Source organism: Phyllostomus hastatus, unplaced genomic scaffold, assembly GCF_019186645.2.
Source record: "Phyllostomus hastatus isolate PE091 unplaced genomic scaffold, TTU_PhHast_1.1 phas_contig_34, whole genome shotgun sequence".
Taxonomy (NCBI): Eukaryota; Metazoa; Chordata; class Mammalia; order Chiroptera; family Phyllostomidae; genus Phyllostomus; species Phyllostomus hastatus.
Genome location: NW_025333857.1, coordinates 10830977 through 10848170, shown reverse-complemented (window position 1 = coordinate 10848170; position 17194 = coordinate 10830977). Strand labels below are relative to the sequence as shown.

The 17194-nt window shown below is 36.2% G+C and overlaps 1 protein-coding gene across 4 annotated transcripts in view; it reads left to right on the top strand.

The window, feature by feature from the left end:
- FOCAD (focadhesin) overlaps positions 1-17194 on the top strand; it is a 310882-nt gene that overhangs the window by 272176 nt on the left and 21512 nt on the right. For all 4 annotated transcript variants that reach the window (XM_045840183.1, XM_045840184.1, XM_045840185.1 and 1 more), the window contains 2 exons: positions 553-655; positions 2550-2630. In XM_045840183.1, the coding sequence (XP_045696139.1) occupies positions 553-655; positions 2550-2630 (184 nt within the window). The remainder of the gene's footprint in view (positions 1-552; positions 656-2549; positions 2631-17194) is intronic.

The following is a 17194-nucleotide window of genomic DNA, read 5'->3' as shown; positions in this document are numbered from 1 at the left end:
ACAGTTAAATTAATGCTTTTAATTTCTGAACAGAAGAAACTATCTCTTTCATATATGGATATGAATATTCTCAAAAAAAGAAATCTACTTAAACTTAAGTTCTTTAACTTGGGAGAAAAAATATATTTTAAACTATTGTAAAAATGCTTATATGGATGATCAAATATAATAGAACATTATTTAAGGAAGAGAGCAAAATAATACCTCCGTATATTTTTTAGGGGTATTTTAATCCTAAGAAACTATCACCTCTTTTTACCTTTTGGATTTGCTTCTCCAGTTTTTGAATATCCTTTGAGACCAATCTGTCTCAGTGATACCTAACACAGTCACTAATATGCTCTTCTGTCACCATTTGATTGATTGATTGATTGATTCAATAACCCTTGTTAATCACCTATATGTTCCTGATTTAGTACACTAGACATAGACCTTCTCATTACCAGACAAGCCACCATCTCATAAAAAATTAGTGACTTTCTGTGAATGACCTTTTATTGAATGGAGTTTAGATTGTGAGCCATCACTGAACTGTTACATTTTCATCCATAGGTCATCAGTGTGTCTGGGGTGATTGGTCTTCAGTCCAATGCAATCTGGCTTCTAGGACATCTTCACCTATCTACTCTGTCCTCAAGTCAAAGTAGAACCTCTGGTAAGATTAAAGCCGTAGGACACTGGATATGAAAGCAGGGATTGCTGGAGTGGGGCTATGTACTCTGTTAAGAGCATTCATCTCCACAACAACCCTCAGTGATGGGTATGGGTATTCCCATCACTGTTTTACATCAGAGAAAATGGGCCGTGGAAAGGCTTCCTGACCTACCCAGGGTCACATGGCAGTTAGTGGTGGACAGTAGTTAAACTCAGATCTGTTAGCCTCCAAAGCTCATGCTCTTTTCACTCTTCCTTTCTACTCCCTCAGAGAACAATTTAGAAATTACATCTGACCCCATATGTTACAGCTGAAGAACTTGAAGCTCAGAAACACTGCATAACTTATATACAGAGTTAGTTTAATGACAAATCCAGAAAAAAGGAGCGAGGTCCTTAAAGCTTTGAGCAGAGTTCGTTTTACTTTACTAGATGTAATAATCAAGGTTGGTGTACCACTTGTATTTCATTAAAAATCTCTTCATGTATGGCCAGAGTTCTTCTGGCTTCTCCTCTTGAGGAAATAATGGGGTAAGTACATTTAAAGTTGTGCATCTTGTTGGCTGAAACTGAAATCCTAGGTCTTAATATAATAAGACTTTTTCTATTTCCAGTTTTTTTATAACAAGCAATAAGAAATATTTGCAATTTCTATATGCTTAATTTATGTTTGCACTTAAAAATTTTTGGGGAGGCATCACTGTAATGTAGTGGGATCTGTATCTGCTCCTTGTTCTTTATAGAACTTTGACCCATTGGCTCTCTTGGACCCAGGCCAGAGGGGTTTAGGTGCCAAAGATTCCTCATTAAAACCTAGGTTCACATATCCCCTGACAGGTAGTCTGTGGACAGCATTACCATGAACATGGGCCCCTGTAATTACTGTCTCCCTTACTTTCAGTCACTCCTTAGCTGCAAAAATAGGACATTATTCCACAGCATTCCCAACATAATGAACTTTGGATAGCTGGAAGCTGTCGTATTAAAATGGGGAGAGAAAAAACTTAGTCATCAGAGGAAACCCTTAGTAATGCGAGTCTGGAAGGGCAGTGCTCCCACAGTGTCCTGGTAGAATAGCACGTTTATGTCAGGCTTTTGCTTTTTTACATAGGCTTTTAAATGTTCTGGGCTACATGGCCTGGCCCACATATGCTCATCCTCAAGTCAGATCACAGTGAATCATCCTACACTCAGGTTCTCTGGAACAAATGATTGTATGTCTGGAAAAGTACAGCTACTTGTTTCTGATGGAATTTTCCAATTGAGCCATTTATTGCAGTAAAAACCATCTCATGCAACAATTATGGGGGACTGGGAGGGAATGAATCTAGGAAACTCCCCGGACTCAATGAACATAAATGTCACCGCCTCACTGTTCCAGGTCAGCAACATCTGGTTATTTGTACATGTTGGTCACTTAGAGGTCCCTGCTGTATGAAGTAAGAGACTGGTTGCTATTAATACTGATCATTATATTTCATGGTTCGTATATCTGATTCAGGATGTGTTGAAGTGGCTCCCAGAATGGTGGTCTCAGCCTGGAAGCCCAGCAACCTTGATGACACTAAGGAGGTCACAGGATTGGGGCACATTGATGTGACAGAATGGAAAGGATTTTTTTAACCACTTCAGTAAGATTTTCCTCCCCTGTGGTTTCCAGCTTCTACTAGGTTTACTGCCATTTTTAAATAGCTTACATAGCCTCAGTGATTACTTCAAGGCCAGTCACTTTAATCTAATAGAATTAGTTTCAGCCACAGAGTATTGTGCTGAGATTAATGGCATGAACATCTCTGGTTTGTCTCTAGGTTGATATGGCAGCATGAGATCATTATCTTCCCTTCATTAGTGCCGCCAAGTTCATTGGTTAATTTGATCATTTTCTGTCTCCACAGTTCCTACTGACTATAGCTATTTGCCTGAAAGCAGTTTTATTAGAGCAGCCATTGGCTTCTTCATTACGGGAGGAAAAAAAGGCAAGTAAACACATTTCTTACATTTTATCATATTTTTCTACATATTAAGTTTGTGTGCCTGAGCATGCTTCTGTGTAATTAAACGACACAAATCTGAAGGGGTGAATATTTTCTTCTTCTAGAGCATCTTTGCAATAGAGGTAGTCAGGATCCCAGCTACAAAAGGTGGTACATGAAGCATACACACTGTGTAGTCTCTTGGAATCACTATATCTGACTTTGGGGGGCTCTGTGAAGACCTTCATCTTCCACTTGGTTATTTCAAAAGTATAAGCACACGTTACTTTTCTTGTCAGTTTCAAGTGAGTGTGACCTAGAAAGAGAAAACAGACCTAGGTGCAGTTTGTATTTCAGGGCCTGACTTGGAAGTAGGCCTTCACCCTGAACCTCGTATGATCACCCTGTGCTGTTGGAATCACTGGCTCTGGGATTTATTTTTAGCTTATGTTTTTTTTTCTCTGCAAACATTTTTTCCCTTTGTGATTCTTTCTTGCTGTCACCACATTAGAGCACAAGCAATCTGAAGACAGAGATTGAGTGCCTTTTGTTTTAACTGGAGCCAAAATAATGCCATATATGTTATTAAATAAACACTCTTTAATGATATACATGCACTATTCACTGCTGTGAGGAAAAGACGGATTTGAACTGAACACGGCACAGCTCAAGAACCAGTTTCATCCATGTAGTAATCTTTCACTGATATTGGCAAGTTTCGTTCTTCCTTGGGCTGCTTTGGCCAGTCTGGACAAAACCAGTGTCTGTATCACAAGGCCATCCCAACTTTAGGGGAAGTTTTTTCACAAATGAAAATGAAGAAATCTGATTAATGAAGATTGTGGAAGAATAAAATCTTACCATTGAAAGGTATATTAAGTGTCACATTGTCTGATTTCCAACTGGGTATAGTAATCCCTGGAGTTTCCAGATTTTAAACTACTTTCATAGTTTGGAGATGAATTCCTTTAGTTTCTGGAGTTCTAGAAATTGTGCCATTATCCCAGAGTCGTGAGTTAGCCTGGTTTGCTTTTCCGTATCCTTAGTGGAAACTGATATATGGTTATATCATTGTTGCACATAAATATTTATATATAAACATGTCATATATGACACAGAATGAGGAGTTAATTGTTTAAAGTGCCATGCTGCCATATCAACCCAGAGATAATTGTTTAAATATAAATCAAGTATATTTAAAGTAGATATTATAAATAGAAATGTCTTCATTAGTAAGTCATTAAATTTTCACCAAAGGAACATCTAAAATTTCCATGCCTAGAATAATTCTAGGGATACATATTTTTGCTCAATTTTTTGTTAGATTGCTCACTGATATCTTACAAATTTTATTTTTTATTTTAAAAAATATTTATTTTTTAGAGGGAAGGGAAGGGAGGGAGAAGGAGAGGGAGAGAAACATCAATGTTTCACTCATCTGCCGCCTCTCCCACACTCCTAACTGGGGACCTGGCCCACAACCCAGGCATGTGCCTTGACTGGGAATCAAACGACTGACCCTTAGGTTCACAGGCCGACACTCAATCCACCAAGCCACACCAGCCAGAGCTCTTATAAAATTTTTAAATGATGATAATGTAAGGTTATTTCCATGAGAAAAAAAAACCCTAAGGTCAAATGAAAGATAGACTCTTTTCTAGTGAATAAATTATCACTTGGCTTCCTAGATCCATATTTCTTGGCAGAGATGAATTTTCTCTGAATCTTGTGTGAAATTGTTAGTCGCATGTAAATCTGTATGGTTGCTCAGTCATGGCACAACAGGAAATGTTCTTCTGTTAAATGAAAAATCAGGGGACTGGCATCAGTGACGATACGTGTGGTCTTCCCAAGTGCTATTTTAAAACAGATAAATGAAGTATTAAAAATGCCCTATTATCAATCAGATTTTTGGTATTTTCAGGTTGTGGGAGAGGGCTGCCTTCTTGTCAGGTTTGCTGACTAGATTCAGAGGAAAATCTATTCAGCCTTACACATTACTAATGATGACCCCAGAGGAGTGGGGGCCGTGGGAGGCTGACCTCAGTCTCCCAGGCCCATTTACAAAAACAAAACCAGACCCTGCTCTATGGGGCTAAATGGGATGACCAAATGCGGAGGTGTGCATGCAAAGGAGTGTTTTCTTCTTCACTATGTCCAGCTCATTTGAATTTTAATAACTCCCTTCTGAAGCAGCTTTTGAGTTTAAATGTCTGGATGTCATTCACCAGAGCCCAGTGGAGCCGCTGATAGGAAGGATGACAACTTTGGTGAGCTCTTTTGAGGAAGAAATGCCTTTCGAGGATAAAAATCAAGCTTGGCATAGGCAGAAGAGAGCAAACTTTAGGGAGAGCTTGGCTTCATTGCCTCTGTGTACCATTTAATAACTCATCAGAGGAAGGACAATGGATTGAGTTATCCCTTTGCCACACTTATGCCAGGAGATTGGGCATCACAATCTCAGTTTAGGCAATCAAATTTGAGATGGTGAAAATATTCATCTGCTCTCTGATGCTGAGAGTTTTTCTCATGTGACAGAATATACAAGATGTTCATGGAATCATACATGTTCATAGCAGGCCTACATTTTCAAACCACAACTAATAGGTGAAATCCCATCCAGTTATTAAAGACTTCAGTTAATACTTTTGAATATCATTGTTGTTTTTTTTTTCTATACCCTGTAACCACTCTCTTTTCTTTCCTCATAGCCCTGGCCTTCCAAGCAGATGTATTATTCCTTAACCTTTGTCATTGTCTATTCCTATGGACATTTCTTGACTATGCTAGGCTTAAAATTTGCTGATCACTGAATTCTTTGTATCATGGAATTGTTTGTCCCCTTAAGGGCCTGTGAACTTTGACTTATTTTTGCTTTTCTAATCATTTATCTTTTTTCTGACTTCTGATCTTTGCTTTTTTTTCAACCTCATAGAATATTCAGATTTCAAGATTTTATTTACTTTTTTATAAAGCACTTAAAATGTATTAAAAATTCTTAATGAAGTAATCATTTATTTTTTGGTGCTAACATTAGGTATTTGTATCCAACAATTTAGGATTATTTTTCTTATCATTCTGTTGCTAGGGCATGAGACTAATTTTCTAAGCTTCTATTTTTCTGTTAGACTTTGAAGTTAACAGTAAGAAGTATTATTTGAGGGAAATATATCTAAATCCTTATAAGAAAGTCATTATGAATAGAATTTTTTTGTTGATATGAATTCATTGGTCAGTGATCTGTATGTATAAGTATTGGGCTTATATATAAACTATAAATTGGTATATTCTCAATCATTTTGGACTGTTAATATGAGATATAATTGTTGACCAGTCTAGCCAAAGAAGCACAGTTAGTGAACTCTATAAAATAAATGATATGAGAAAGTTGTCCTATTTTTTCTGATGAAATTGTGGGCTCAGTTGCCAAGATTGTTACTTTAAAGTATTTTAATTTAGTAATAATTATCCTATACAATTCTGTTTAAAAGGTTATTAAAAATGGATACATGTGTATAAATAACACTAAGTTATTTAATGGTATAAAGAAGAAAAAAGAATCCCCTACAATCTTATCACCTGCAAGCCACAGTAGATGTTCCAGCATATGTCCTTCCAGATGTGTGTCTTATATTATCTTAAATCATAAGATTTATATTACTTTGTTATCTGCTTTTGACAAATTTAACAACTCCCCATGTATATGGACATACTTACCAACAAACTCCTCCAAAGGGAGGCTTGGAGAAAAGTATGGAAAGAATCCTTGCATCACTTTCTAGATGTTTGTTAATGGGTATGTTTTGGGAGTGTTTGATTTCTGTTTTTGTTGTAAACACCATGAAAGTATATAGAAGCAAAAAATGTCACCAGTTTTTATCCCTGTGACTCTCTAACAGCATCTATTGTTTTTGAATTTTACTTTTTAATTTGCTTTTATGTACTCACAATTTTTACATATTTCACATTATGCTAAGTGAAATAAGCCAGGCAGTGAAAGACAAATACCATATGATCTCACCTTTAACTGGAACCTAAACAACAAAACAAACAAGCAAAATATAACCAAAGACATTGAAATTAAGAACAAACTGACAGTAACCAGAGGGAAGCTGGGAGGGGGTAATGGAGGGAAGGGTGAAGGGTTTACAGGAACAACTATAGAGGACACATGGACAAAACCAAGGTGGGTAGAAACGGGTGAAGGTGTAGATGTCTGGGGTGGTGGGGAGTAGTGGGGGGAAAAGGCAGAAAACTGCACTTGAACAACAATAAAATTCAAAAGTATTTAATAAAAAAAAGAAATGAAAAAAGTGTACATATACTTTGTATTTGTACCTTAGTATTATATTAATATTAACATGTAACTATTTTTCACATATCTCCATAATTAGCCATTTTTAAGTGACTGTAGAATATTCCATCAAGTTAATCAAAATTAACCATTTCCCTATTGGTCATCTAAAATTTTTCTATTATGGAGAACATCTTTATGTAATTCTCTCTCTTGTGCATATAGCTTTCCTTAGGATAACTCTCAGCAATTTTTAATTGGTGACTAAAGGGACGGCATGACCTCCTTCCTCTTCAAAGGGTGGTAGCAGGTTTCAGTACCTCTGCCCTGCATGAGCATGCAAAGCAGTCCATCAGGAAGGTTAAAGCACAGGAGTCAGACTGCCAGGGTTCATGCCCACTTCTGCCACTACTGGCTAAGTACCTTCAGGCAAGCTGCTGAAGTCTTTTATCCTCAATTGCTCCTATAAAGTGGAGAAAATAAATAATGGAATCAACTGTCTTTATAGTTTTGGTAAGGATTATGAGCTTGTGAATTACTTTGTGAAACAGTGCTTAGAAAAGGAAATAAAGATTAAACCCTATCTAGTTACCAAATTACAAAGCAAACCAGCACGTAGATAAACAAATGACTACAGTCAAAACCAGGCAGGTGTAAAAGGATAACTTAAGACTCTAATTTGCATTTTATTGCCAGAAGGAGTAAACATTTTTACCTGTATTTACTATTCAAGAGGTTGTTTATTTTTATTTAAATTTTAGGCAGTTTTTTAATGTACCTTTTTTCTTTTACTTTTTATTTTGAAATAATTTCAAACTTACAAAAAAATGAAAAGTCAGCTAACTCCTATATTCCTTTTATCTGATATTCTATTCAGGTTTCACTGGCAGGCCAAGTGATGTTTTTAGCATAAAAAAATTTGATTTTGACGGTCACACTGTACTTATTTAGCATATCTCTTCAGTCTCCATCAGTCTGGAACGGTACCTCAGTTATTCTTTGTATTTCATGACTTCAACATGTTTTAAAATTAGAAGCAAGGTCTATTATAGAACATTCTCCTGTTTGAGTTTCCTGTTGTTCCTCATAGACAATCAGGTCAGTCATCTTTGGCAGGAATGCCATGTACCTGAAGCTCTGCTCTTCTCACCACATCCCATCAGGTGGCAGGTGACGTCTGCCTCCTTCCCCTGATGATGTTAGCTTTGATCACATAAGGGACTGCTTCCAGGTTTCTCTACTAAGAAGTTTGTGTTTTCCCCTTATCATCAATTAGGATTATGTGTGACAGTATTTTGAGACTTTATCCTACTTTCACCCATTAGTTTTAATATTCATTAATGTGTTTTTGCCTGCATTAATTATTACTATAATGTGTTAAAAGTAATTCTTAAAATTCTGTCATTCCATTTACATTTAGTAGGCATTCTACTACTCATAATGAGCTCCTTTCTTTCTTTCTCTTTCCTCCCTCTCTCCCTCCCTTCCTCCCTTTCCTTCTTTCGTTCCTTTCTTCCTTCTCTGTATGGACTACTAAATTTACATTTTGTTTAATTTTTTATTCAATTATTGTTTTGATCCTCAGATTGTTCCAGATTAGATCAGTAAGAGCCTCTTAAAGTTGGCTCTTGTGTCCTTTTGATATGATCCTATAGTTCTTTGAGATACTTTCTTTCTTTGTGGCACAAGATGTTCTAGGCCCATCCTGTATCAGCCTCAGCCTTGTAGAAGCCAGATAGCTCAGGTTCCTCCTGGTGCAGAATAATATTTAGACACCAAGATCTGGCCACAGTTTATGCCATTGCTGCTGGGGTAATCACTGTTCCCAGGCCCTTTCAGGGGACAGTTAGGAAATTCTCTTTCCCTTCTCTGTTTTCCCCGCTTTTTCCTCCTCCTCCCTCCCCACCCCTTCTCATGTCTATATTAATTTTTACATATATACATATGTAAAAATGCCTGTGTGTGTGTGTGTGACTTGTGGTCACACACACATATATATATATATACATGACCACAAGTTTACACTAATATCTCCAATTACACTTCAACGCCACAGGGTTCATTCACTCTACCTTTCCCTCTTTTCATATTTGGAAATTCTCTGACAGTAAGAAACCTGGCACCCATTATTCTCAATATATTTGCTCATTATCTCGGTCCCTGTAAATGTGACCAATCTCCTGTCTCCACTGGGCCACAGCTGCCTTTCTCTGTCAGGTACTGGTCTCCCGTGAGCAGCCTTCATGGTGTTAAGGGACCCAGGGATGTTTTTGTTTCTGATAAGACTGAATGTGATTGAAGTACTTGGTATTAAGACAGAACATCCCACCAACTCTTAGAATCTGACTGGCATCAGAATCATCAACTGTTTCCAGTGGCTATCATGAGTATAGTTTCTGGCAGAAGGCTAAGCATCTCTTAGTCCTCACAAATATGCCATCCTGTGATTATCTCTACCTGTGTTTTCTGAGGACTTTGGAAAATTTTTACTCATCCTTTTCATCCTGATTTAAATATTCTTTCCTCCGTGAGGAAGAGAGAAGTTTCCCTGATGGTCCCAGATGGGTTTAGATTTCTTGTATGATACCTTTCTAGATCAGTTTTGGGTGTGTTCTTTTTTATAGTTTCTAAAATGTGGAGTTATTTTTCTTTTTTCTTTTTAAAGTATTTTATTGTTTATGCTATTACAGTTGTCCCACTTTTTCCCCCTTCTCCTCCTTCCACCCAGCCCACCCTCCCTTCTATAATTAGCCCCCTCACCATTGTCCATGTCCCCTAGGTCCTTTGCCTTCTTTCAGTCAGTCACCATCTCCCCCCTTCCCTCTTACCTCTGTCAGTCTGTTCCATGATTCTATGCCTCTGGTTCTATTTTACTCATTAGTTTATTTTGTTCATTAGATTCCTCTATAAGTGAGATCATGTGGTATTTGTTTTTCACCCACTGACCTATTTCACTTAGCATAACAGTCTTCTTTCTATATGTTTCATACTACTTTATTTATGTATAATGATTTGCTTAATTTTTTATGGCTCTTTGCTTAAGCCTGTCTTTCTCATTAGATTGTAATTTCCTCAAGGGCAGAAAGAACATCTGTATTTTATCCTAAATGCTTTGAGAAGAGTACTTGGCAAGTAATGGTCTTCAAATATTTATTGATCTACAGCTTTAAGCCCATATATGGGAATAGATAATTCTAAGCTAAGTTGTTCCTAAATAGCTCTGAAGATGGACTAAGTAAAGACACATCCATACTGCACAAACAGCGTGCTGGTGATGGGAATGCGTGTTAGCCTACTTGTTATCAGACTTTTACTGGAGAGCTTACACATGTGCACTGTGGCACAGATCTGAAATCTGTGTAGCCAAATGTGATAATGGGTCCAGTTGTAATGCATTATGTTCAGATATGCCATTTATATCAGGGTTCTTTGAAGCTGTCAACTGGATGAGAGATTAGAAGCAACTTTGTAACTGGATTTTAAAACATGTGGATCCTCTTAATAAGTACTGTTAGGTCTTCTCAGCCCCAAATCCATTGTCTGTAAAGCATTTCAGTGTTTCCTTTTATCTAAGGTACTTGTTTGGAAGACAAAGCACTGTCGTAAGGGAGCTGACCATTCCCATTGCTGAGACTTGCATTCTTGTGTCCATTGCTAAAGATCTCTGGGGAAGGAACCATGTGACTTCATTCTTCCAGGCTTGCAGACTCCCTCTCTCTCCGTACACAACCCCCTGCCCCACCTCCAGATGCATGGAACTGTCGAGTATTTTCTTCATTCCTTACAGTTATTATAATTTCTTTTATTCCAGCTAGTGTCAGAATTTATTGTCTGCAAGTAGTGGAAAATTTTGTGTGATTCTGTTTATGCTATCTGGTAGTGATTCTCTGCCCTTTAAAAGTAGAAGATTTATTGTATCATAACACTTTCTTAATTTTCAACCCTATGCCCCATTTTACAAGTTCTCCTTGTTTCTGACACTTGGTTGTCAGATCAGGGTTTTAGGGTTGATATCAGATCAGCCCTAAAGAGCAAAGAAGCAACATGAAAAGTGTACAGTAAAATGCACTTATTGGGAAAGTTCTACTGTCCTGTCAAAGGAGAGCTCATTGTCTAGGCAATAAAACATCTGGAAAATGGTCATATTTCACTCTGGGTCCTGATATTAGAGGGCAGGTTGAATGTCTTTCCTGATTCCCTAGGTCCTCTGGAAAATGCAACAATTTTATAGTGAATTTTGTAGAAGGACCTGGAGTAAAATTGTATTTAATTTTGAAAACACTTGGTGTAAAAAAAATTAATAGAAATCTGCATATGAGTTAGTGATATCCAATATAAAATTCTATTCAAGTCTTTAATAGGAGAGAAAAAAGTAATTCTATGAATAGATATTTACTCTACTGTCTGCCAGTTCATCAGGCCATTATTATGAATAATGAGCCAAAAGGACTCTCCTCCCCACAAAAAGCTCAATTTTCGTTCACTTTTCTGTGAAATCACAGACTCCAATTTGCAGCCAGTGTTGTATAGGGACATTGTCACATGTGCGTAATCAGCACAGAGCTACAGGAATAGCCCACCAGTGAAGTCCCACCACTGCATTTTTACGTTTACTGCATCTGATTTTTCCACATCTGTTTGTCCTCTCACTGGAATATCAGCTCTGTGAGCATAATGGCGTATTCTGTCTTGTTCAGCTCTGCCTTCACTGTTTGGAACAGTTCCTGGTACCTAATAGATGCTCAGTTAATGGTTGGATGAGTGAATGTTTATGAATACATTTACCTTTTGTGAGAAATTCTTCTTGTAATAGTAACGGTTAACTTCCTGACAATATGTCTGCTCTCCTAGTATTACATCTCAAGATGGACTAGAAATAAAGCTTCCATTACTGGTAACATAGAATAGAAAAGTAGCAAGTGTGTTGAGTTTTAACATTTTCAAAAAGCAAAAAGTGTTTGTTGGGGGCAAGTGAAACATCAGTGGAAGGCACACAACTAGTTTTACTTTCCCAAGTTGGCAGAGGCAGAGGAAAGGAGGTAGGATATTTGGTAACTAGCCTAAGAAAACATGCAGATTTCTGAGATAGTTCTAGTGGGAAATACGAGTCTAAAACATCAGAGTTCGAAATATGGATTTACTAGTCATCAGCATTTAAGTGATATGTGGAACTGTGAGAGGAGATGAGCTCAGGCCATGAGACTCAGCAGAGGAACAACACAGAAGTTTAGAGAAGCATTTATTTAAAGAATGAGGACATGATACAATTTTAGATAGAAAAGTATACAAAGAAAGACAAATGCCCTTGAATTTGGCATTTATATAGTAATTAGAAATCTTCTTAAGTACAGTTCAAGTGGAGTAGTGGGGTCAGTAACTAGATAGCAATTATGTTAGGGTATTTTTATTACAGAAAGTGATTAACTCACTTCATCTGACTCAAAAGTAAAGGTGTTTATTGCACAGATTGCTAATTTTCCTAGAAATCTAAGGGCAGTAATTATCTTTCAGGGGCTGCATAGGATAAGTTTTTCTCATGGATTCTGGTTTTCTCTCCAGTGACTACATCATCCCTTTCTATGCTTCTTGTGCTTTAAAAATATATACTGTGGTGAGATTTACATATCATGAAACTTACCATTTTAAAGTGTACCACTGAGTGACATTTAGTGCATTTACACTGTGGTGTAACCACCACCATGATCTAGTTCCAGAATGTTTTCATCACCCCAAAAGGAAACCTTGCACCCATTGAGCAGCTGTCCCCACACTCCACTTCCCCAGCCCCTAGCAACCGACAGCCTCCTGTTTCTGTGGATTTGCCTATTCTGCACATGTAAATGGAGTCATGCACTGTGTGACCATTCATGTCTGGCTCTTTTACTTAGAATAGTATTTTAAAGGCCCATCCATGTTTCAGTTTATATCAGTATTTAATTTTTTATGGCCAAGTACTTGTCCATTATGTGGATATGCATTTTAATTATCCATTCATCACATTGATTAACATTTAGGTTGTTTCTACCTTTTGACTATTATGAGTGGTCCTGATATGAAGATTTGTGTACAAGTTTTTGTTTGAACTCCTGTTTTCAATTCTTTTGGGTATATATCTAGAAATGATGGGATTGCTGGATCATACATTAATTTTGTGTCATTTTTTGAAGAGCTGCGAAACTTTTTCTACAGTGGCTGCGCCATTTCGTATTCCTACCAGCAACATGTGAGGGTTCCAGTTTCTCCACATCATTGTAGAGAACAAGCCTGCACATTTTTTCCCGTTGTTGTTGTTGCCATCCCAGTGAATGTGAAGTGATATAATTTGGTTTTGATTTGCATTTCCATAATAAACAATGATGTTGAGCATATTTTCAAATTCTTGATGGCTATTTGAGCATATTTTCTTCAGAGAATTATTTACTCAAGTCCTTTGACAATTAAAAAAATTACATTTTATATTCTGGATACTAGACTCTTATCACATATGCAATTTGCAAATATTTTCTTGCATTCTGTAGGTTGTTGACAATGCCCATTGATGCACAAAAGTTAACTTTGACAAAGCCCAATTTATCTATTTTTTCTTTTGTTGCTCATGTTTTTGGTGTCATGTCTAAAACTCCATTGCCAGATCAAAGGTCATGAAGATTTACCTCTATGTTATCTTCTAAGATTTTTATGGTTTAATTCTTGCATTTAGGTCATTGATTAATTTTGAGTTAATTTTTGTGTACCATGTTAGGTAAGGGTCTGATTTTATTACTGGTATGTGGCTGTCTAATTTTCTCAGAACCATTTGTTTAAGAAACCTTTCTTTCTCTCACTGAATTTGACCCTTGTCAAAAGTCAACTGACCATAAAGTATGAGTCTATTTTTGACCTCTTATTTCTGTTTCATTTGTTTATATGTTTATCCTTATATTCATCAATTCCAGATCGTTTTGATTACTGTAGCTTTGTAGTAAATTTTGAATTTAGTATGTGCGAGTCCTTCACATTTTTTTCAAGGTTGATTTGGCTATTTGGAGCCCTTGCAATTCCATATATATATTTGAGAATCAGCCTGTCCATTTCTAAAAAAAAAAAAAGGCTGATGAAATTTTGATATGCATTCTGTTGAATCCATACATAGATAGCTTTGGGTAGTATTGTCATCTTACCAGTGTTTCCAATTCATGAACACAAGATGTCTTTCCATTTATATATTTTTAAATTTCATTTAGCAAAGTTTTGTATTTTTTAGTGTAGTGTTTTTCACCTCAAGTAAATTATCCCCAGGTTATTTTATTCTTGTGGACACTATTGAGAGCAGCATTGTTTCTTAATTTCTTTTTTATATTAATCATTGCTGGAATATAGAAACACATTTTTATACATTTCTTCTTTCTTCCTTTCTAATCTGATTGCCTTTTACTTCTTTTTCTTGCCTAATGGCTCTGGCTGGAACATTCAATACAAAGTGTTGAAAGTAGGTATCTTTGCCTTGTTCCTAATTAGAAAGGGAAAGCTTTCAGCCTTTCATCATTGGGTATGATGTTTGCTGTGGGGTTCTAACAGATGCTTTTTACCATGTTGAGATCATTCTGTTCTATTCATAATTTTCTGAGCATTTTTATCATGAAAGGGTGTTAGATTTTATCAAAAGCTTTCTGTGTCATTTAAGATAAGTATGTTTCTCTCCCTCTTTCACTCTATTAATGTGGTATATCACATTGATTCATTTTCTTATGTTGAATGACACGTGCAGGCCTGGGATAAGTCCTGTGTTGTCATCACGTATGATCCTTTAATATGCCATTGGGTGCTGTTTGCTAGTGTTTTATTGAGAATTTTCACATCTGTATTTATAACATATATTGGTCTCTAGTTTTCTGTTCTTGTGATATCTTTGCCTGGCTTTTGTATCAGGATAATGCTGGTCTCATGAATGAGTTCCTTCTCTTCTCTTTTTTGGAAGTAATTAAGAAGGACTGATGTTAATTCTTAAGTGTTTGGTAGAATTCACTAGTAAAATCTTCAGGTCTTGGATTTTTCTTTGTTGGAGGGTTTATGATTACTGATCAATCTTCTGACTTGTTATAGGTCTGTTCATATTTTCTATTTATTCTTGGTCAGTTTGGATATATTATATGTTTCTAGGAATTTGTTCATTTTATCTAGATCATCTCATTTGTTAGCATACAATTTTCCTAGTTTTCTGTATCATTTTTATTTTTGTAAAGTCAGTAGAAATATCTCCTGTTCATATTTTGTTCTAGTTAATTGTGTCTTGCTTCCTAATCAGTATACCTTTTATTTGCTTTTCTTGTCTTATTACATAAAATAGAACTTCCAATATAATATTAAAAAGAAGTGTTGCCCTGGCCAGTGTGGCTCCTTTGGTTGGCCGTCATCCTGCAAACTGAAAGGTCACAGATTTGATTTCTGGCCAGAACATGTGGTCAAGGTGCAGGTTCAGTCCCCAGTCAGGGCACAAGCAAGAGACAGCTGATAGATGTTTCTCTCTCACATCAATGTTCCTCTTCCTCTGTTTCCCTCTCTTGGAATCAATAAAAGAAAAAAAATTTTTAAAGAAAAGGAATGTTGAAACATCTTTGCCTTGTTCCTGATCTGAGTGAGAAAGCTTCTAATTTCTCACAGTTAAGTATGATGCTAGCTTTAATATTTTTGTACATATTTTTTATCAAGTTGAGGAAGTTTCTCTATCGAGTTTAATGAGAGTTTTTATCATGAATGGGTGTTGGATTTTGTCAAATGTTTTTTCTATACCTATTGACATGTTCATGTGACTTTTCTTCTTTAGCCTGCTGATGTGATGGATTACATTAATTGATTTTTGAATGTTAACAAGCCTTGCATACTTGAGATAAAGCTCACTTGATCGTAGTGTATAATTCTTTCACACATTGTTAGATTTGATATGCTAACATTTCGTTGAGGATTTTTTTTTGTCTGCGTTCATGAGAGACATTGGCTTGTAGTGTTTTGTTATCTTTTTGTCTGGTTTTGGTATTGGGGTAATGCTGTCCTCATAGAATGAGATAGGAAGTACTCCCTCTGCTTCCATCTTCTGTAAGAGCTTGTAGAGAATGGGTATAATTTCTTCCTTAAATGTTTGGTGGAATTCACCAGTGAACCCATCTGGGCATTTCTGTTTTAGAAGGTTACAAATTATTGATTCAATTTTTAAATAGATATGGCCCTATTCAGATTATTTATGACTTCTTGTGTAAGTTTTCTCAGATTGTGTCTTTAAAAGAATTGATCCATTTCATCTAGCTTATCAAATTTGTGTGCATAAGAGTTGTTCACACAGAACCTTCAGGATTTCATCATTTATAGTTCAGGATAAGTCACATGAATTTTTGGGTTTCTCAGTGCATATAAAAGTTACACTTGCACTATATTGTAGACTGTTAAGTGTGCAATAGCATTATGTCTTTAAAAAATCTATATACCTTAATTTGAAATACTTTATTGCTAAAAAGAAAAATGTTAGCTATCATCTGTCTCCAAATTGGGAGCTACAGTTTTCCCTGTGTCCTTTCCTTTTTTAGGGATCCAAGAAGAGTGTTGATTTTTCAGTTTGTTTAGCTTTTTATGTGTTGTTAGGACAGTATCGAATTCCAAGCTTCTTACATGCAGAACTGGAAACCCAAAATCTTTCCTTTTTTTTAATGTTTTTAGTTTTTTCTTATAAAATGCACATAATATAAAATTTATCATCTTACCCATTTTAAGTATACAGTTCAGTAGTGTTAAGTATATTCACATTGTTTTAAAATTAAACCAATCTCCAGAACTTTTCATCCTACAAAAGTTAAAGTCTAAAGAACAACATAAACAAACAGGCAAAACAGAAACAGACTCATCAATAGAACAGTCTGATTGTTGCCAGAGGGGAGGGGGTTAAAGATTGAGTGAAAAAGGTAAATGGGATTGAGAAGTACAGATTGATAGTTACAGAATAGTCATGGGGATGTACAGCATAGGAAACAGTCATTGTTATAATACATTTGTATGGTGCCAGGTGGATACTGGAAATATTGGGGAGAACACTTTGTAAAGTATATGATTATCTCACTACTATGCTGTATGCCTGAAACTAGTACAAAATAATATTGAATGTCAACTGCAATTTAAAACTTTTTAAAAACTGAAAATCTAGACTTATTAAACAACTTATCCTTTCTCTCTTGCTCTAACCCCTAGTAACAATCATTCTACTTTCTGTTTCTATTTGATTACTTCAAATACCTGCTATGACTGCTAG